Here is a 22,727-nt window from a genome sequence, read left to right as displayed (position 1 = left end):
AGTTTATAATAAACTTAGAAATTATAATAAACGTTTCTGAATTGCAATGACGAGAAATGAAGCAGAAACTTTTTACTGAAGATGTGACTCAAAATAAATTAAGATGTTTTGTTGCCAATGCATCTGACGGGATTTGCATATGCACTTGCTAAACTCAATATAAGTAAAGTACATTAGGACAGGACCATCCCAAAGGGAGACCAAACTGTAACCATGGAGTGGGGAAGAACATAGAGACTGACATAGAAACGATAAAATGGAAGCAACAATGATGAAGAAAGAGAGGCCTGGTGGAAGAAATAAAAGACAGACGTAATCTTTAAAGAATGAGAAGAGAACTAAATGGAAGAAATAGAAGAAAGTATATAGGGAAGAGAAGATGGAAAAGGGAAGACTAGGTAAAGAGAATGCATGATGAAAGAGGAGTAAGATATACGTAAAAAGGAGCAGACCCCCAGAGTCTTGCGCTCGGGAAATAGCATAAAGAGAAGGGGAGGTGGGTGAAAATCGAGTTCAGACCTTCTCCTGCCCCGATTTTTTCCGTCCTTTTCTCTCCATCCTGTCTTTTTTATGGAGAGAGAAAAGGAAGGAAGAAAAAAGCAAGACCGGCAAAACTAAACTGGAGGAATCACGTTCCATTCTTGAGACAAGCGAATTTCTACACGTCACGTACAGTCAGGGCCAAAAGACTGATCGAACACGTATCTGACCAACGCACGCCGCGGCCAAGTTGTAATTGAATCAGCATGGTCAAGACACAGAGGCTCACTGACTTCAGGATGCAAATTCTCTCGGAATACTAACAATACAATAGAATATAGTCCCGCATAGAGTTCATCTCAACTTGTGCGTTAAGGTCACTCCAGAACCGTCGAGAGTTCTGCAAAGGCTTCTGTAGATAGATGCAATATTAAATTCGTGTCAGAATACCGCCTCCTTAGTGAAGAGGTTAGCCTTCGTGACTATGAACTAAGAGACTCTGGTTCGATTCGCGGCTGTACTCAATCTTAATTTCATTAGTGTAAGGTCTAGAACGTGTTAATCTAATGACGAACTCCGGCTAAAGAAAAGCTGATTAATTGATTAATAATAACTTACACTTGGAGATTCTAAAGATAGATCGTGCAGCAATTCTATGCCGTCTGTTACTTAACCAATTGACTGTAAGTACTCGGCTCGGCTGTCGCGTCGTGAAACCTTTATTTATTTATTTATTTATGTATTTATTTGTTTATTTATTTGTTTATTTAATTATTTATTTATCTGTCTGTCTAACTGTCTCTCTCTCTGTCTCTGTCTATCTATCTATCTATCTATCTATCTATCTATCTATCTATCTATCTATCTATCTATCTATCTATCTATCTATCTATCTATCTATCTATCTATCTATCTATCTATCTATCTATCTATCTATCTATCTATCTATCTATCTATCTATCTATCTATCTATCTATCTATCTATCTATCTATCTATCTATCTATCTATCTATCTATCTATCTATCTATCTATCTATCTATCTATCTATCTATCTATCTATCTATCTATCTATCTATCTATCTATCTATCTATCTATCTATCTATCTATCTATCTATCTATCTATCTATCTATCTATCTATCTATCTATCTATCTATCTATCTATCTATCTATCTATCTATCTATCTATCTATCTATCTATCTATCTATCTATCTATCTATCTATCTATCTATCTATCTATCTACCTACCTACCTACCTACCTACCTACCTACCTATCTATCTATCTATCTATCTATCTATCTATCTATCTATCTATCTGTCTATCTAATCTAATCTGTCTATCTAATCTAATCTGTCTATCTATCTATCTCTATCTATCTATCTATCTATCTATCTATCTATCTATCTATCTATCTATCTATCTATCTATCTATCTATCTACCTACCTACCTACCTACCTACCTACCTACCTACCTACCTATCTATCTACCTATCTATCTATCTATCTATCTATCTATCTATCTATCTATCTATCTATCTATCTATCTATCTATCTATCTGTCTATCTAATCTATCTATCTATCTTATCTATCTATCTATCTATCTTATCTATCTATCTTATCTATCTATCTATCTTATCTATCTATCTATCTTATCTATCTATCTATCTATCTTATCTATCTATCTTATCTATCTATCTTATCTATCTATCTATCTTATCTATCTATCTTATCTATCTATCTATCTTATCTATTTATCTATCTTATCTATTTATCTATCTTATCTATCTATCTATCTTATCTATCTATCTTATCTATCTATCTATCTTATCTATCTATCTATCTTATCTTATCTATCTATCTTATCTATCTATCTATCTATCTATCTTTATCTATCTATCTATCTATCTATCTATCTATCTATCTATCTATCTATCTATCTATCTATCTATCTATCTATCTATCTATCTATCTATCTATCTATCTATCTATCTATCTATCTATCTATCTATCTATCTATCTATCTATCTATCTATCTATCTATCTATCTATCTATCTATCTATCTATCTATCTATCTATCTATCTATCTATCTATCTATCTATCTATCTATCTATCTATCTATCTATCTATCTATCTATCTATCTATCTATCTATCTATCTATCTATCTATTTTTATAGTACCGCAGACATAGAATGTGTTATATAATATAATACAGAATAATAGGCCTACATAAGAATAAAGCATATAATTACAGCAATAGAAATGTAAATAAAATAATACATCAATATAAAAAGGTGATACAATAATATTAATGAAACTTGAGGACCGAATGAGCAGCGCGCGTGTTCGGTCGCAGTTCATATGTATTATTAATAGTCTATTTGAGGAATATTGTATATAAATAAAATAAAATAGGAACTAAAGGTTAAATTACAGCTATAGTGAAATTATATAGGGTAATACGTGGTACAGTCATTAAGTTCTGACACTGACGCCTGAAGGGTAGGCACCCACAAGAATTTGGATGTCTCAGAAGATGCCGCGTGACACGGCGTACACTTAAGCAGATCGACATCCTCCCTCAATATAGTCACCGTTGGCCGCTATGCACGTCTGCCAACGTTGGTGTAGCAGCTGGAAGCACCGCTGAAAGATGTTGGCAGGGAGATGCCGTACGGCTTCTCTTGTGGCAGTCATGACCTTTTCGGCCGCATAAAAATTACACCCTCGTAGGATTGATTTCATGAGGGGAAAGAGAAAAAAAAATCGCATGGTGCGAGATCAGGTGAGTACGGAGGGTGTGGCAAAACAGCGACCTGTTGGCTTGCAAGTTCCTCTTGGACAAGGATGGAGCGATGTGCAGGGGCGTTGTCGTGTAGCAAAAGCCAATTCTTCCTATGCCAAAGCTCAGTACGCTTACGACGAATTGAATTGCGTAAACGGCCAAGAATCTCTTTTTAGAGGATCTTCTCTACAGTTGCACCTTGTGGGATGAATTCTATGTGAACAATTCCATTTGAATAAAAAAAACTGTTAAAGCATCACCTAGCCTTTTGACCTGTCTAGTTGCGGATTTTTCTGTCGTGGAAATAATGGCGTTTTCCAGGTGGCGGATTGTCGCTTCAGTTGCGGATCGTAAAGGAAAGACCATGTTTCGTCTCCAGTTATGATCGGTTATAGCAGTTTCGCCTAATTTCTGACAACGTGACGTTTGCCCGTTGCTCCAACTGCAACATACTCGAGTTCCGACGCGCGCATTCAAATCACCGTCACAACAAAGACCGTAGTTCTGCTTACAGTGCATGCACTCAACTGTCTCTTGTTGGGTCGAGAGACTAACTGACAAGGTATCATACCATGGCGCCACCTATGCGCTATAGTGCACCACAACGCCACTATGCGCTCAGTATTAGAACTTAATGAATATACCACGTATAATAATTAGCATAGGGAAGAATAATAATTATTTATTCATTTAATAAATTATTTATATATTGTTTATTAATTTAATACATATTTATTCATTTGTTTATTTAATACATGTCTGTAGGAGAAAGTGAACATGTCAGCCTTATTTTAAGTGATGATATCATGACAGCATTTCCCTAAAGAGGATAAAATCAAAAATTTTATGAACAGTTATTTTCCTCTCCTAGTCGTAGCAGAGATGACGCACCTGAGGAGCTGTAGTTTGGGACTTCAACAAAATATCTGTGTTTTAATGTCAGAATCAGAATAAACTCGTCTTTGCTAAAAATGGACTTGAGTGGTTTCTCAAATAACAGATTCAATTATGTTACGTCCATTTTCGACTTGTCTTCTTTATAATAATTCTCCTAAGTTACTAAAACATAACGGTTAAAAACGTAGTGAGACAAGCAGCTAACAGCTCACATAATTCTTACTCATAGCCCCAGATTCCTCGCAAGGGTCATTCAGTCGTTGCGTCATTTCATAAGGTTCGTCTCTCCCCAGTATCTGATTATTGGACAGCGTGTAGGCCTTCTCATCCTGCCTGTGGTAATATGTATTCGATTCTTAAATCCATCTTTAATTAACCTAAAAATGACATGCGAAGAATAAAGACGTTTCACGTAAACCAAAAGATTTCAGAAATTCCATTTATCATTGTATTTACAGTAGTTTGTTTCATTTCAGTTAGAAATTTGTGTAACATTGTATTGGAAACAAGATAAATAGCCACCGGCGTAGCTTTGTCGGCTAAGGCGCTTGCCTACCGATGCGGAGTTACGTTCGGGCGTGGGTTCGATTCCCACTTGGGCTGATTACCTGGTAGGGTTTTTTTTGTAGGTTTTCCCCAACCGTAAGACAAATGTCAGGTCATTTACGGCGAATCCTCGGCCTCATCTCGCCAAACACCATCTCGCTATCATAAATTCCATTGACACTAAATAACTTCGTAGTTGATACAGTGTAGTTAAATAATCAAATAAGAAAAAGAAATAAGATCAGTTATGACACACTGGAAAAAACTGTCTGCATACTCTTATGCCTGACTGTAGATACCGGGAGGAAAGATGTATTACGTGAAGGGTGATAATTTTGGTGATTCTGAACAAAAAGGTTTCTATGAACATATGCCCTATTCTTAACAGAATCTGACATACAGCTGTTTGAAGATCACTGGCTCAATCTCATGTCGTTTATCACAATTCATATGCGGACACGATCAAAACGACATTAAGTTGCAGAGGATCAATGAAACATATCCTGGGTGTTGGATCGGTCGCGGTGGAGTCATTTCTTGGCCATCGAGGTCACCCGACATCACTACATTGGATTAATATGCGTGGAGTTAGCTTAAGAGCGAAGTCTACAAGCGCAAATTGGAAACTTCTCGCTTGAATTTTACATGCTTTTGCCGAATTAAATGAATGACCAAATCAACTTAGATCATCAATACAGCAGCTGTATATAGGAGCAGCAAAGTGCATTGAAGTTGACGATGGGATTTTTTAAACATGTTTTGTAAATGAAAGTACACAATTAAACAGAACATAAGGTAACAATGTTTTAATTTACTATCATCTGCACTTGTCATGTTCCTAATTGTTTCCATTAGTTTTCTCCGAAACCGTTAAGAACAGGACATATGTTCATATAAACTTTTTTGTTCAAAATCACCTATATTATCACCTCTCAAACCTAGTACCTCTCCTACTGACTCACTATGTATAATACAACAGTTGCAAGGACGGTATAACTTACTAGTAATATGGTTTTCGTTATAACAAAAGCAAAAGGCCTAGCTTATATGATATTATAGACGAATACTTTCAGCTTTGAGTAAATTAAGTTCTTTTTACTGAAGAGCGCTTGGCAGTATTTTTCCTCTGGAGTTATTATGAATAATTTATTTTCATCTTGAGTTTGGAGAAGCCATTGAAAAATAAACTTTCAGGAACTTTTTATGACGTAATTTTTAAATGAACTTACACATTGTATAACGTACTTTAGTAGACACCTAGAATTCTCATTTTCTTCAAGGAGAAATTAAACAGAAGCCTGAGGGATTCCATTACGTACAGAATTAAAAATTGGTGTCGGATGCTCACAAAAAATACGAGGTGAGTTACGTTCACATTTAAGAGCGGTCTCCCTCTGTAATAAGAAGGCAGTGATATTCCTTGCGGAAGATAAGATCGTCCCTCTTTTCTTCGTGAAGAATTCTTGATAATATTTATAGTCCTGAGGATATTTTCTTTCTATTCAAGATTATTTTTACAACCTGTTATAATAAATCAAATGTCATGCGACGAAACTGAAGGTGGGAATCCAACTATACGATTTATATTTTAATCAGAAATCTTATTCACTCCTTCAAGGCTTTATAAGAAGTTCATTACAAAATATACAGAGTATTACCATTATACTGAAAACTAATTTTATTGAATTAATTTATTACTCGTACAAATAATATATCAGCATATCAATAACAACCTTATAAAATTACTTACAAAAAACACTCCCAAAAATAATATACACTTATGAAAATAAATAAATAAAAAATTATTTGATTAACAATATTTTCACCGTTACAATTACACATATATAAAAAAACTAAACATAAACATTTACATAGAGATAAAAAAATTTACAGGAGAAAAAGTTCGTCCAAAGGGCTGGACTCTGGAAGAGTACCTAAAACGCTCATTGCATTTCCGCGTTGAATAGCAATACTTAAGCGTTGACGCAAATAAGTAGTGCAACGGCGAACACCACTAATGGAGATCAAAATTTGGCCGATTTGAGATACCAAAACTTTAGCGTCATGACTCCAAGGACCGAAGGTCTCCACAGCAAATGGGACAAAGATATAATTGTCTAAATATTTATTGACTTTCTTCACGGCTAATTCAGCAGCAGATGCTGCGCGTCTGGAGGTATTCGGCAAGTGAGATGGAGCTAGAGTGTCAACGCAAGTGGAGTCCCAAATTAAAGATTTTCCTCTAGACCATGGAATTAAGGTCAGACCATCGGGTCGTTTACCATCTGCGCGACTAATACCTGGTGGTTCCAAAAGAGACGGGATGCCACACGAAGTCAGAGATCTTTTAATGATATCATTGAGTGATGTATGTCTGGGAATGCGGCCCTTGCTCCTCGCACAGCTGAGTGCATGATGGCCGTAAATATCAGCAATTCCCCCGCAAATACATTGGTGTGGCTGGCAGAGTTTACAACCAAGGCGTAAAGCATTGCGATTTGAAAGGATGTACTATCTATTAGGGTGCCGATGTGAGGAGAAGGTAATGCGTGTAACCAAGCTCCAGACTCACTCTCTTGAAGAGCTAGGAGATGTGCAATGTCTTGTTCGGATGTGAAAGAAGAAAGGAGTGTATCTAAAATTTTTTGGGAAAAGATAACGTCCCAATGTTTTTGAAATTCAGGATGGGCAGGAGGATGAGTGGTTTGTGAGGAAGTATACCAACTTGTCAGAGCATCACGCACATGGCAGATTTCAGCTGCATCACTGTATAAAGGAAAGAGCGATTTGATGCAACGGAAAACTCCAAAAGGCAGAAGAAAGAAGAGCAGGTATGCAAACGTCAGAAAGTTTCCGATATATTTTGTTTAATATGCAAGTGGTAAGTAGACATTGAATCAAAAGTAACTCAATACATAACTAAATAAACTTGATTGATAGAAGCACAACACAAAACAAACGTAATCTAAAAATCAGTTACATGAAAATAGAAAAATTAGGTCACAAAACATTATGTAAATTTTAATATATTTTATATAGGACAGATAAAAAATTAATTGTATTGAAATAAACAACTCTACATGTCTGAGAGTTATGGTTACCAAATGATGTAACTACAGAATTTGTTTTCTATACTTTGATAAAACTGTTCTGAGAAATATTAGTAACATTTTTTCATACTTTCATCAGATATTTAAGTTCTAATAAGTCTTGTTGTGGTACCTCGTAATCTTTGTCCAATTGTGAGTTAATTTTCTTATAAAATTTTAGAAATTTAGAGCCTACATTTTCTGATAATATTTGTGGTCATTCACGTACATTTAGCCTACCCTTAAGGATCATTAACCTTGCATGAAGTTCACACGTTAATATTAAACTTAATGGAAGGATTCACTGATACTGAATTAGCCGGGATCCATTTAATGTACGGAGCAATAAGAGAATCCGAAAACGTGGCAAGGGAGTTCAATTCTACGATTTCCAAATCATGGGATTAAAAAAAAACGTTCGTTGCTGTGTACCAAAGACACCGGGATACAGGATCTCTTTCTCCTCGGATCGTGGACGGGAACTTGATGTTGTTTCCTCTGGTTACGTGACCGAAATTTTATAAAAATAATTCTACATTAGTTAAGAAAGTATTCACTTTTGTTAACAATTGAAACATTATTTTATTTTATATGTTTCTTTTATTTCAATAACTATCAGATTCGAGACGCATCAGAATCAACCTGAGGAGGTTAATCTACATAGAGAAAAGGAGAATTTATGAACCCACTTTCCATTATTACAAAACATCATATAAACTCATGGATATAGAAGTATATCGGATTAATGGTGGGCGCTAGAGGGACCATAACAAAACAATTTGTATCATTCTGTCATAAATTTGGAGTCCCAACAACAACAATTAAGAACATTTCTATGATAGCTTTGAAGGGTTCTCTGCAGATTTTACGGCGACATTTGTATTTCAATTCAAATTACAGTTGAATTTTCTCAGTCTATTTTTTTATCTGCATTTTTATAAATGTTCATTATGTGAAATAGTATCTACTGCAAATTTTATTTTTTGTAAACAAATTTCTTGTAAGATATTTTTAATGTCATCTTAAATGTTACTGTTCAACATTCTTTGTCTTTGGCAACCTCACCAAGTTGAGGAAGATTGGATTATATTTATAATTATATTGGATGTCTTTTCATTCTTTCGTGATAGTTTAGAAGTGAATGCCTCATCGTTTATAAAGCTTTTTTATGTTGACTATTACACTTTTACTACGTCACACTACTTTTGACCAATGAAACGGTACGTAAGGACGTCTTTCAACCAATCATGGCTGCTTATCGCACAATTTTATCGCGTCCCTAGCATTTGTTTAATTTTATCGCGTTCCTAGCATTTGTTTATTTTTGATCACTACCCTAGCATTTGTTTCTTTGTTTGCCAACATTTCAAACTGCGCTGGTCTGGACGTCAAAAAACAGAAAATTACAAACCACTCCAGTTGATGCACAGTACTTTCAAATATGACTCGCATTGGCATTCAAGAACAAGAATTAATAAAGATCACTGGTCATATATGAAGAGCACCATTCGGAAATCCTGAATAAGTTGAGGGATACACCATGTACATCAACGAGTTCACTTCTTTTACGCACACGTACAATATAATATCAACTGAACCACCAACCACTATAACATTCAAATTTGAAATTTGTACTTTCAATAATTGTTTCTTTTAAAACTATTCATGTTTGTTTTTTATCTCATCATCTTTAATTAAAACGTTTCTTGTTTATTTCATCATCCCTAATTGAAACTTTTCTAACACTTGTTTATATTATTTAGGTTATGTTTGTTATAGCTTCTGCTATATGATATTATGGACAGTCACGTATCAGAGATTGTTTAATACTAAGATTTATTGAAAATCATCTGTCAAGTGACGTTGATTACTGGGATCCGGATGATTTAAATGGAATGCAAATGTTTGAATAAAAATGAAACAGAATCAGCAAAACCTTCTTGACTAGTAACCGTCCACAGAGTTCAATGAAGATTCCATAGTTGGCACAATTGATAACAAGGAAACATAATCATAAAACACTACTGCCATCTAGCGTAATGTTGAGATGGTACAATAATACATTTGAATACAGTTGTATTTTCGTAAGCCAATTAATATTTTATTGTAGTGGAGTACTTTGTTACTCTCGCAGATTTATCGATAAAATCAAAACCTCTAGTGAGATTACTGTTGATAAGTTAGATAACAATACTTAAATTATTTCGTTTTATTGCAGTCTTCATTCCTTATGGAAATGAAAATGTAGGCTGTGTTCAAAATTCGAAAGTGCTACAGTACAAAATAAGTAATGATTTTAATCCCATGTATTAATGTAAAGAGATATCACAGAACATGTTTGTGTTTGGATACACAGTTAGTTGTTTGGTTACTTGTTACCGTGGTGAACCTGGACAAACCCTCGAGCGTGGACCTTCACGTAATTAGCCAGGGAAAGAAGTCCCTTGAAAATGTTTACTAATCTCTGAACATGTCTACAAGTACAATTTAGAAGATTATGAATTTCTTTACGTAACGAGGTTCAACATAATATACTCGATTACCTATAATATTTTTGCGCGTATACACTAACATCCTAAATTATTACTTTATCTATTGCAAACGTTTTTAATTATGCAGTCATTTGAGCTGTTTTATATCCGACCCACTACCGATTCATCATTTTTTTCTGTTTCTCTAATCTTCGACGTTTTTGAATGGTAACTACGACTGGCGCATGATATTGTCATGCAAACGATTTCAGGTTGAATCCCCGCCTTCGGCAAACATGAAGTTCGAGATCCACGATAAATTATATATATATATATATATATATATATATATATATATATATATATACAGGGCTTTCATTTTAAAACTTTCCAGTCTAAATAACTAATTATGTAAATTGAATTCAATTTAACCAAAAAAAACACGTCAATTTAGATATTGAGGGGGAAGTCTGAAACCAGGCTTAATTGGATTTTAGATGTCAACCCTACCACCGCCTCCCCCACCATTTAAATTTCAAATGGCACCCCTGTATTTTTTTTTTTAATATGAAAGGGCATTGAATTGTTTACACACATCATTAATTTGTTTTCGCCTGTGCAGCCTGTATTTTTTGTTATCAGTTGATTGTAGGATGAAAACACAGCTTATGTTGTGTTTTTTTCCTAAACTTAAGGGGAGAAGATGGTATTTTTTAAAACTTTTTCCTATTTGGTGTAAATTGTTAATTTTTTGTATGTAGAGAGCTCATAGCTGTGGCAACTCAACCAAATAAAAATAAAAAAGATTATTTGGGGACCAAAATTTGAAAAAAAAAAAAAAAAAATACCCAATGCAGGATTGTACTAAAACCGATATATCTAAACCGTTTATAAAAAAAGATTCAAACAGTTTTTGCAATGTATTTGCAAAAGTATGTTCTACAAACTGTCTGTAACAGATTTTTGATATTAGTCCTTACGTTTGTGAAATAAACAATTAAAATTTAGTAACAATTTTCTGATTTCCTTTCTTGCAAACAAACGGACATATTTTTAAAATGAAATCAATTAACAAAATTCTGTTACAGAGAAAAGTTTCCCAATAGTCTAAAGAATGTGTGTTCTAAATTTCATGCATGTATCTTTAATAGTTCAGAAATTATATCCATTTTGTCTGGCAATGTAGCAAAAAAAAAAAAATGAAGTTCCTGGAAACCGATAAAAGCAAGCGTGTGATTTAAAAATCCATAGCGCAGGAAGTTTAAAAATGACGTCTCAACATCCGATAAGGGCACAATTACCCACAAAATGTTATACAATGCATTCCACACATATCAAAGTGTATTTTAAAGAAAAAAAATTGTTAGAAAATTTTATTTACCGGAAACAACAATAAAAGTGGGCGAGTGATTTAAAAATCCATAATGCAGGAAGTTTAAAAATGGCGATCCACACATATCATAGGGTATTTTAAAGAATATTATTTTTTGAAAATTTAGTCATTTTCCATCAAAAATACCATCCTCTCCCCTTAATCAATAAGAATGATTTATGTTCTCTCTTGAAGGATATACACAATTTTTATAGTACATTATGCAACGAGCCTATAATGATAGTAATTAAGAAGCGAGTATGGATGTTTATGAAATGAGCGCAAGCGAGTTTCATAATTTTCATACGAGCTTCTTAATTACCATTATAGGCGAGTTTCATACGACTTTTTATGCTCGACCATATTTCTAGCTTGAAATTATTCAGATGTATACATTTTACTTGTATCTGACAAGATCGGAAGTGACCTTGTTCTAGGTTGTGAATTGTGAGATTTGCGCAGACGCGAAAGTATTGATTATTTCCGAGGAACAATAATGTCATTGACCTTGTGTAATCCCGTTAAACTTGGTATAACCTTGATTATTGAATTCGACATTGAAAAACGAGATGACAAATTGAATTTATTTGAATGCTATTTACAATTAACGCTAATTATTATAGTAACAGAAAATAACCTTCTGCGACAGTATTGGATTTCCAGCCTCCGTGACTTTTCGCTAATTCTCTTTCGATTGCATATGCGAGAATAATCGATACTTGCGGTTTTATAATGGTACAAAGCTGACTTGTCATTGGCTGAAAACACCTATACTTTAATGAGTAGGTGTACTTTAATGACATGTATTAAAGGACAACTACCAGGGGTGTAATTACTACATTTAGGCATGGTCGAGCATAAAATAATTTAATACACAAATATAATTATTACATGAAATGATCAATATGTTTTTGTAGCTTTATTCTCTTCAGCTCTGACGAACAATGACAAAAATACAAGTTGTCAGGCGACGATAGAAAACAAAAGATGCAAAAACAAATGAATGAGGTGTATAAACATTTAATGCTCTTTCATATTTAAGTATAAAAATATAGAGGTGTCATTTGAAATTTCAAAGTGGGGTGGCTGGAGGGTTGGGGTGAAATCTAAAATGCAAATACGCCTGATTTCAGACTTCTCCCTCAATATCTAAATTGACATGTTTTTTTTGTTTATATTGAATTAAATAAAAAAAATAGTTATTTAGACTGGAAAGTTTTGAAATGAAATATATACAAACACACACACACACACACGACTCAAATAGACATTTCAAGGTACTATAAACTCTACCAACTGTCATGGTTTTCCATTAAATATAAGCTATACACAGTCTTAGAAAAAATGTTTGTCTCACAGATACGTTGTCTCAGAAAGGAGGCAGTGCGTATGAACGGAGGACTAGCGACCTGGTTCACAAGAGGACTAGTTGAGGTAATAGTATGTCTGACTTATGCACACTGACTCCTTTCTATGACTCATAAAGAATCTGTACGACAAAACTTTTATTTAAGACTGCATATAATTCAAGATTTTTTTATTAACGCTTAAAGAAATAAGTAGACAATTATTCTAAAGTCCGAGGTCTAATCAGAAAAAGTAAAAATACTACCGGAAGATTGAGAAGTACGGAAATTGGAAGCTTTCAGAGAAAATAGACCTCTTTTAAAAAATTCTCCTCAAGAAATCAGGACGTACCTTTGAAAATCAAAGAAATAAAAATAATTAGAAACAAATTATACTGGGTGTATCCGAGGTGGTGTTACAAACTTTCAGGGATGATGGCGAATGTCACATGTATCAATTTGAGATAAGGAACCCTGGTCCGGAAATGATCGAGTCGAAAGTTACAAGCAAAAATAGTTAGCTATGTGGAAATGAAATAATTTTATTCCTCTGTACACCTTATTTATGCGTATTTATCTGTACATCTTACACATACTGTATTCATCAGAAGTTTTTTACGTTGTCTACTTACAGTATTCCATTCAGTGAGCTGTCTGAAGGGTGGGGACAGGAAACTACACTAAAGCAATACAGATAGCGTAATGTGTAACGGACATGGTCGGTCCTGATATTCACGTCTGCGTACAAGTTGCAGTGTCCAGTCGATCAGTTCTAGTGAAATGGAGGAGTACACGAGAACGGAATAAGCCGACCTGTTTTCCGAATACGGATGAGCCAATGGGAACAGTAGACAAGCACACAGATTGTAACGGGACAAGTACCCACGTAGGAGACATCCGCCCCACACCATTTTTCCACGACTGTTCCAAAAGCTAAGGGAAGGAGGGCACGTGGTGCCAAATTATAATTCCATTTCCACACAACTATTTTTGCTTATAATTTTCGACTCAGTCATTTCCGGACCAGGGTTCCTTATCTCAAATTGATACATGTGCCCTTCGCCATCATCCCTCAAAGTTTGTAACACCATCTCGGAAACACTCTGTATATACACAAAAGAAAGTAAAATATAAACGAAAACTGAAGAAGGGAAAGAAATGTAAAAAATAAAATCGATATCTCAAATCGATACATGTGCCCTTCGCCATCATCCCTGAAAGTTTGTAACACCATCTCGGAAAAACTCTGTATATACACAAAACAAAAGTAAAATATAAACGAAAACTGAAGAAGGGAAAGAAATGTAAAAAATAAAATCGATATCTCAAATCGATGCATGTGCCCTTCGCCATCATACCTGAAAGTTTGTAACACCATCTCGGAAAAACTCTGTATATACACAAAAGAAAGTAAAATATAAACGAAAACTGAAGAAGGGAAAGAAGTGTAAAAAAATAAAATCGATATCTCAAATCGATACATGTGCCCTTCGCCATCATCCCTGAAAGTTTGTAACACCATCTCGGAAAAACTCTGTATATACACAAAACAAAAGTAAAATATAAACGAAAACTGAAGAAGGGAAAGAAATGTAAAAAATAAAATCGATATCTCAAATCGATACATGTGCCCTTCGCCATCATCCCTGAAAGTTTGTAACACCATCTCGGAAAAACTCTGTATATACACAAAAGAAAGTAAAATATAAACGAAAACTGAAGAAGGGAAAGAAATGTAAAAAATAAAATCGATATCTCAAATCGATACATGTGCCCTTCGCCATCATCCCTGAAAGTTTGTAACACAATCTCGGAAAAACTCTGTATATACACAAAAGAAAGTAAAATATAAACGAAAACTGAAGAAGGGAAAGAAATGTAAAAAATAAAATCCATATCTCAAATCGATACATGTGCCCTTCACCATCATCCCTGAAAGTTTGTAACACCATCTCGGAAGAACTCTGTATATACACAAAAGAAAGTAAAATATAAACGAAAACTGAAGAAGGGAAAGAAATGTAAAAAATAAAATCGATATCTCAAATCGATACATGTGCCCTTCACCATCATCCCTGAAAGTTTGTAACACCATCTCGGAAAAACTCTGTATATACACAAAAGAAAGTAAAATATAAACGAAAACTGAAGAAGGGAAAGAAATGTAAAAAATAAAAAAAAAACTACAGGAAAAGGAATGCACGCACGTACGTACATACATACATACATACATACGTACATACATACATACATATATATATACGCATATGTACATACATACGCATACATACATACATACGCATACATACATACATACATGAATACATACATATGCATATACATACATACATACATACGCACATACGCATACGTACATACATACGCATACATACATACATACGCATACATACGTACATACATACATACGCATACATACATACATACATACATACATACATACATACATACATACATACATACATACATACATACATGCATACATACATACAGACACATATACATGCATGGAAGTAGTTAGATGTGTTTGTATAACAGATAGTCAAAAGTATTTTCTCTCTTCCATTAGATAAATTATGCAATATTGTTTTTGTTGTTGAACGGTGAGTAATATAAGTTATGGTCTGAAAGTCTTACCGAACGCGATAGTTCTGGGGATGCGGCGATATTTCTAAATTCCCAGACTCTCGTTAAATTTTCATACTTGACTGCTCCAAATGAGTAAGTGACGATGACAATTAAAACGAAGCGGAACTTCTTACCATATGGAAATACTGTATAAAGAATAATAGATGCGAAATGGAGGCGTTTAATTAAGGGAGATGGGATCATGTCATTCTGTTGGACTTAAATGTAGTCAAGAAATATTTAGGAAGGAATTGTTTCAGGAAGTATAAACAGAGAGCTATCTACTGGTATGAACATCGCAGGATAGGTGTTATAAAGGGGCTGTGTACACACGATAGGGTTGCGATAATTAAAACTCGCATTGCGATAAAAAGAGGAAGGGTTCTTCTTTCTGATCTCACTGGGAGCATTTATTTCCTTTACCCTTCTTGTATTTTTGTCCATTATCTAATGAACACGAAGTAAGAAGGTTGTATTCTAGAGTTGTAGTGGGATTTTAAAGATGACATGTTCATGAATATTCAGAACTGTATAAACATAGGGGAAACTGCATAAAATTCAGTTTATACAGGGTGAGCAGATTGAAAGGGACTTAAATTAATGGAAAATATATATTACGTTTTGTGTTTAAATGAGCGGTTAATTTCAAAATTGAGTTAGAAGTTTCAGCAGTCCGGCAACATCGCCGCTAACACACTGCTCTTTCTTCTCGTAATACAGATGTAAGTGATGAACGAACTCAGGACTCTCTGCCTTAGCGAACTACCTTCCATCTCCTCTTCTGGCTATAATTTTGCAAGCTGGTCGCATCATTCAGTGTGGCTTGAAATTAGTGGTTTTAAAATTAAATTTACTTGAAAACCGTCCATGCTGTTGAAATACGCCAGAGGAATAAATTATTATTTATTAGATTTTTTATCGATGTGGACAAAAATTACGATCCTACTCTGAATAGCTACAGAATAACAGGGTGTTAAACATTTGGGAAAATAACTGTCTGAGAAAACTATGGACTTTTGGCCTATATGGTATTACACTTTTTTGTTCTAGGTATAACATAAGCTATTCGTTCTGAAGATTTCACTTCCGTCCTGTATATATTCCGAGAATATTGTGATTAAATAATTGTATTTATATTTTCATAACGTGTACAGTATTGGCAAAAAAAAAAAACCGGATCGACCCTTGTAGCTGATTTCAGAGTCACAGATTCAAATTTGCTAGTCACAAAACACATCCATCTTGTATAATTAATGGTAACAATGAAATTTATTGCTTTTGTTCGATTCTTACCGTCTTTTGTTTCCTTAAGTGCCTCAAACTCAGAGACGAAAAAACGTTGAGAGTTTTGTTTTCATCTGATATCAATATTACATTTCTACCTCTATTCGGCAAAGATAACAGCGTATTTTTACATTAAATAGCAGTACATACCTCTGGCTTCACTATTCATATTGAAATTACCACAGTTTTACACAATACACAGCACAGGATTCTTTTGTATTAGCTACAAGGGTCGGTCCGTTTTTTTTTTTGCCACTACTGTGTGTACATGCCCTTTTCAACCAGTTTCTCATAGTAACAGAATTATATAAAATATTTAAGAATATTTAGAACTAGCATAACCTCTAAGATTTACTCATGGAACCCTGGGACTCCGTGGATCAATATTACATTTCTACCTCTATTCGGCAAAGGTAACTGCGTATTTTTATATTAAATAGCAGTACATACCTCTGGTTTCACTATTCATATTGAAATTACCACGATTTTACACAATACACAGCACAGGATTCTTTTGTATTAGCTACAAGAGTCGGCCCGGTTTTTTTTTTTGCCACTACTGTGTGTACATACCCTTTTCAACCAGTTTCTCATAGTAACAGAATTATATAAAACATTTAAGAATATTTAGAACTAGCATAACCTCTAAGATTTATTCATGGAACCTTGGGACTCCGTGGATAAATATTACATTTCTACCTCTATTCGGCAAAGATAACTGCGTATTTTTACATTAAATAGCAGTACATACCTCTGACTTCACTATTCATATTGAAATTACCACAGTTTGACACAATACACAGCACAGGATTCTTTTGTATTAGCTACAAGGGTCGGTCCGGTTTTTTTGCCACTACTGTGTGTACATGCCCTTTTCAACCAGTTTCTCATAGTAACAGAATTATATAAAACATTTAAGAATATTTAGAACTATCATAACCTCTAAGATTTACTCATGGAACCCTGGGACTCCGTGGATCATAATTTCAGAAACGCTGAAATGAATGGAATAGCGACATCGGGACGCAATAGGTCGTCAATAGCCTCGGCGCTTAAGGACCGTATGTAAAGCAATTTGCTTCCCGTTCAATACTGTATTGCCGACGGCGATCTACGAAATCAAACTACGATATCATCTGATATGCTGATGTTCGTGTGACATGTGATGCGTCATGTATGGGACAAATCTGATTAGTGTACCTCAAACACAAGCGAACTGCAATTACAATCCAGGAATGTAATGCGTGTGACTTACAGCGAATGATATATCAATAGTCCCGTTGTTCTTACGTTCGACGTAGCCCCACCTACCACATTCATAAGTTTTGGAGGAACGCTTCTAAATGTGGTTGGAAGTAGCCACATTCTTGGAGACAACTGTAACTTTCCAGAAAATTTGTTATTGATCGTTGTAGAGTCGTCAGTTTCTGTTGCAAATTTTGTTGTACTCTAAGGGCCGAATTCATGGTAAACACTTGTAAATGAGAAGAATGCTTAAGTGTAAGTATATTAGGAAACAGAAAGTTGAAATCAATACAACTATGAAATCTGCATCGACATGGGGAACTACTAATAATGGAATTCCTCAAGGATCAGTATTAGGTCCCCTAATTTTTCTAGTGTTTATAAATGATCTTGCACCCTAATAAAAGATCTAGGTCATCCCATATTATTTGCAGATGACACAAGTATAGTAATTACAGCCAATAACTCTAACACATTCCAATCTTCAACAGAGGAAATTCTCTTCAAATTATGTGACTGGTTCTCAGTCAATAAATTGGTATTAAATTGTAAAAAAAATAACATAATTCAATTTAAATCCTGTCCAAATTCAACGTTGCAAATTTCTAGCGCAATAATTAATCATAGATCCCTATTAGAAACAACAACAACAACAACAACCAAATTTCTTGGCTTAAAAATCGATAATGTGTTAAATCGGAAAAATCACATTAAAGAAATTACCCCCAAACTAAATTCAGCTTGTTTTGCTATTAGATCTATGCAAAAGATAGTAAATATTAATACATTAAAAACAATATACTTTGCATACTTCCACTCGGTAATGAGTTTTGGAATAATATTCTGGGGAAATTCCACAGATAGTAACAATATAGTTCTATTACAAAAGAGTAATTAGAATAAAGTAGGTGCCAAATCTAGGGAATCGTGTAAGACTATTTTAAAAAAACTACAAATAATGCCCATGTCTTGTCAGTATATATTTTCATTAATAATCTTCCTCGTATATAATCATGAAAACTTTGTAACTAATTCAACAGTTCATAGCATAAATACACGTCAAAGAAATAACTTTCATACTCCATCGGCAAGTCTATCGTGCTATCAAAAAGGAGTGCGTCATATGGCAGTAAACATTTTTAATAGCCTCCCTATCGATATAAGAAATGAAACTCAAAACATAAAATTATTTAGGGCCAAATTAAAGAAGTATCTAATTTGTCATGCCTTCTATTCTGTACGTGAATTCATGACATTCAATAACATTTCATGAAACTGACACTAAAACTTAGTGTGGTACTAGTAGACTATATTGTAAATCTCGTCTGTATATAATTCATCTAGACTGTGACTATAAATTAAGATTTTATAACAGTATTAAGTTTCTTGACTTGTTCCATATTCTAGCTGCAAGCAATGTATGAATACCATAGAATGTTAATAAATACAATACAATACAATAAATCTCATAGCTGTATTTATTATGAGGCCTATCCCAGCGAAGAACCATACCAATGTGTCACTACGTCGCATCGTGATGAGCAGAAAATTCAATTATACATTAATGTGTAATAATAATAATAATAATAATAATAATAATTTATTTTAGCTGGCAGAGTTAAGGCCGTACATATGAATGAACTTACAAGCTACAAAGAACACAACAATTTGATTAAGTTCCAAATCTTAACTCCGCAGTATGTATTCTGTATTTGTTCTTCAAGAAATTCGAAGCAAGAAATGTAGAATTACACAAGTATGTTGATACAAACGACATTAAATATTTAATTGCAATTCGGGGAATATACTAGACACCCAAGGATCGTATGTGCAACCAAGATTACAACAGTGTCGTTACAGGAAACACGATTTTTAAGCAAAAATCAGAAGGCAATTTTAAATTAAGCCTATCAACGGAGGGGAAAAAGATCCATTGCCAGACGTCAAAAGAGATGGGCAGAAAACAAGACCGTATTACGCTACTCGACCTAATACTTGTTAGGATGATGATGATGATGATGATGAGTATGATGATGATGATGATGATGATCAAGAATGAGTTTTCCATCCATTTCTTTCCATTACAGGAAGTAGGCTAATATAGTCCCTAAATTTTAATGATAATGAATCAAGGCTTCTTTCTATTTGTCAAACGATATCCGAAGAGAGATCATCATTTGTTGCTAGAAAGTCACTTAGAGTGAGAAATTATTTGAATTCTCGATTGTTAACTCAGCGGGATCACAAGTTTAAGTTTTTTAAAATTGCTTCGATCTTATCTTGAACGGTGAACACTCTTACAAATATACCCTGAAAAAAAATAATGATAATAATAATCATATTTTATTTTCGCTGGCATAGTTAAGGCCATAAGGCCTTCTCTTCCACTCAACCACCCTTAATCAATACAATACATATTTAAATTACGAATATTTACACTACACTTAAAAAGTTCTCCAGCAATAATCTTCAGTTAAATTTTAGCAACTAGTAGACTACATATTTATTTAAATTTAGATAAACCTATAAGGTAAAGTAGTAACTTAATTTATGAGCTAATTTAATTCAATCAATTATAATTAATTTGAGATTTGAGATAGCTAGTAAAACGATGAAAATTAATTTAATATAAGCTTACTAGAACTATTTTACAGGGAGAAAAAAATATAGACATATATATCACTCTAAAATATATTTCTATAATGAGAATAATAATGTAATTGCCATTAGAGGTTTTGTAAATATATTTAGAGAAATTAATGATAATAATAAGAATGGATAGATGTTAGTTTCATTATAAGTAACAAATATTAATCAGCAATTAGTTTGTTAAGTAAGAATTTATGTAATTTTGACCTAAATGAAGTTATTGTCCAACAACCCCTTACATAACTCGGTAGCGAGTTCCAATTTCTAGCAACTGAAACTGTATAAGATGAAGAATATAAAGATGTCTTGTGGTAGGGTATAATGAGTAAATTGTTATGATGAGATCTTGTACTTAGCTGATGGTATGCGGATAAATTTTGAAAACGAGAAGCCAAATAGACTGGGGTAGCGGTGCGCAGAATTTGAAATAAGAGAACAAGAGAATGCAGGGCTCGTCGATCGCTTAGCCTTAGCCAAGACAGAGTTTGGAAAGACGGGGAAACATGATCATACTTACGAATATTACAAATATAACGGACGCACGTTGTAGCCTGCTGCTCAAATTTGCATTTAGGTTGCTTAATATAATATCGCAGTAGTCGAAGAGTGGCATCACGAGTGTTTGTACAAGCATTAATTTTAATTAATCAGGAAGAAAGTGCTTCAGTCGCTTTAATGAGTGAATAATAGAAAATGGAATTCATAATTTTGGTAGCAAAACTTCCAAACCCATGGACGTCCCTCAAGCGATCTGACTTCTGTTGAAATCTATGTCATTTTTAACTTGTGACCATCTTCCTGAATCACCCTATATAAATCTCGGCATACTGCTGGCATGATAAGAAAGGTATACTTTATTCCAGGGTGGCGGTGATGGTATTTGTGACGTCTCTGTGAACTGGAAACCAGTCTAATTGATTTCCGATCCGGCATTCTTGTTCCTAATTGTGCGTGAAGGGAATACATTCTTCAGCTAAGAACAGAATCGGAGAAGATAGAAATTGTAATACAATAAATTAACTCGGGAGAAGCTACGGCCCGGAGGGCGGCATCAGTTTAATCCTTAAAGTGGCAAATTAACTCTGGGACTGGTTTCCTCTTGCATTCACGGTCACCGCTCCTCTACTTGTTGAACACTTAGCGTTATTGCCTCGTCTTCTTAATTAAATGTTCGCAGATCCGCCCCAGGTGACGCTCCAGTTAGGCAACACGCTCAACCCTGACACCATCAAGGAGAACGATGACGTATACTTCGAGTGTAACATCCGAGCCAATCCCAAGGAGCACAAGATCACCTGGTTGCACAATGTGAGTACGATGTGTTTCTTCAAATTCCTTCTCTCGGAGTGACGTCAGTTTGCATGCTGTTAAAAATTTCTGTGGTATCGAAATTTTCATGCAAGAATAATATGTACTGGCCGATACAGAGGACATGCTCAGCATTGACTACCGGGATTATTCCATGTGACGTCATAATATCTCGTTATTCATTATCTTTTACAGTATCCACCTCGCGACAATGGAATTCCCTGTCACAAAGTATTAGGGGCTGCAAGACAATAAACACTTTTAAAAACAGCTTAAAAGATAACGTTTTTAGCATTTCACTCCAATCATACTGACTTAAACTATCACTGTCTACATTGTTACTCCTTCCTTTAGACATTCATCCTGATAGTGCTGTATTTTCAAAATTTTCTCATAATGATCTCTATTATCTAACATTATTTTAAATATATTAACATTCTATGTATTTTAGCTTAATTCTACTACATAGTTTGTATTTCAGTGTTTAATTAATAGTTCATAGTATTTTGCTGTTTAATTCGTAAATAACTCTTGTATACATGTAGTTCTTATCTAAATCAAATTTTTTAATTCTTTGTAAGTTCATGCATATGTATATATACTTT

The 22,727-nt window shown here is 34.2% G+C and overlaps 1 protein-coding gene across 1 annotated transcript in view; it reads left to right on the top strand.

Annotated features, from left to right (window-relative positions):
- Nucleotides 1–22,727, top strand: part of LOC138699525 (neural cell adhesion molecule 2-like) — a 1,056,814-nt gene that overhangs the window by 805,514 nt on the left and 228,573 nt on the right. The window contains exon 7 of the mRNA XM_069825483.1: nt 21,992–22,122. Coding sequence (XP_069681584.1) covers nt 21,992–22,122 — 131 coding nt within the window. The remainder of the gene's footprint in view (nt 1–21,991; nt 22,123–22,727) is intronic.

This window comes from Periplaneta americana, chromosome 5 (genome assembly GCF_040183065.1).
Source record: "Periplaneta americana isolate PAMFEO1 chromosome 5, P.americana_PAMFEO1_priV1, whole genome shotgun sequence".
In the NCBI taxonomy this organism is placed as follows: Eukaryota; Metazoa; Arthropoda; class Insecta; order Blattodea; family Blattidae; genus Periplaneta; species Periplaneta americana.
The sequence above is the reverse complement of the archived record's forward strand: the minus strand, read 5'-3'. Positions and strand labels throughout refer to the sequence as shown.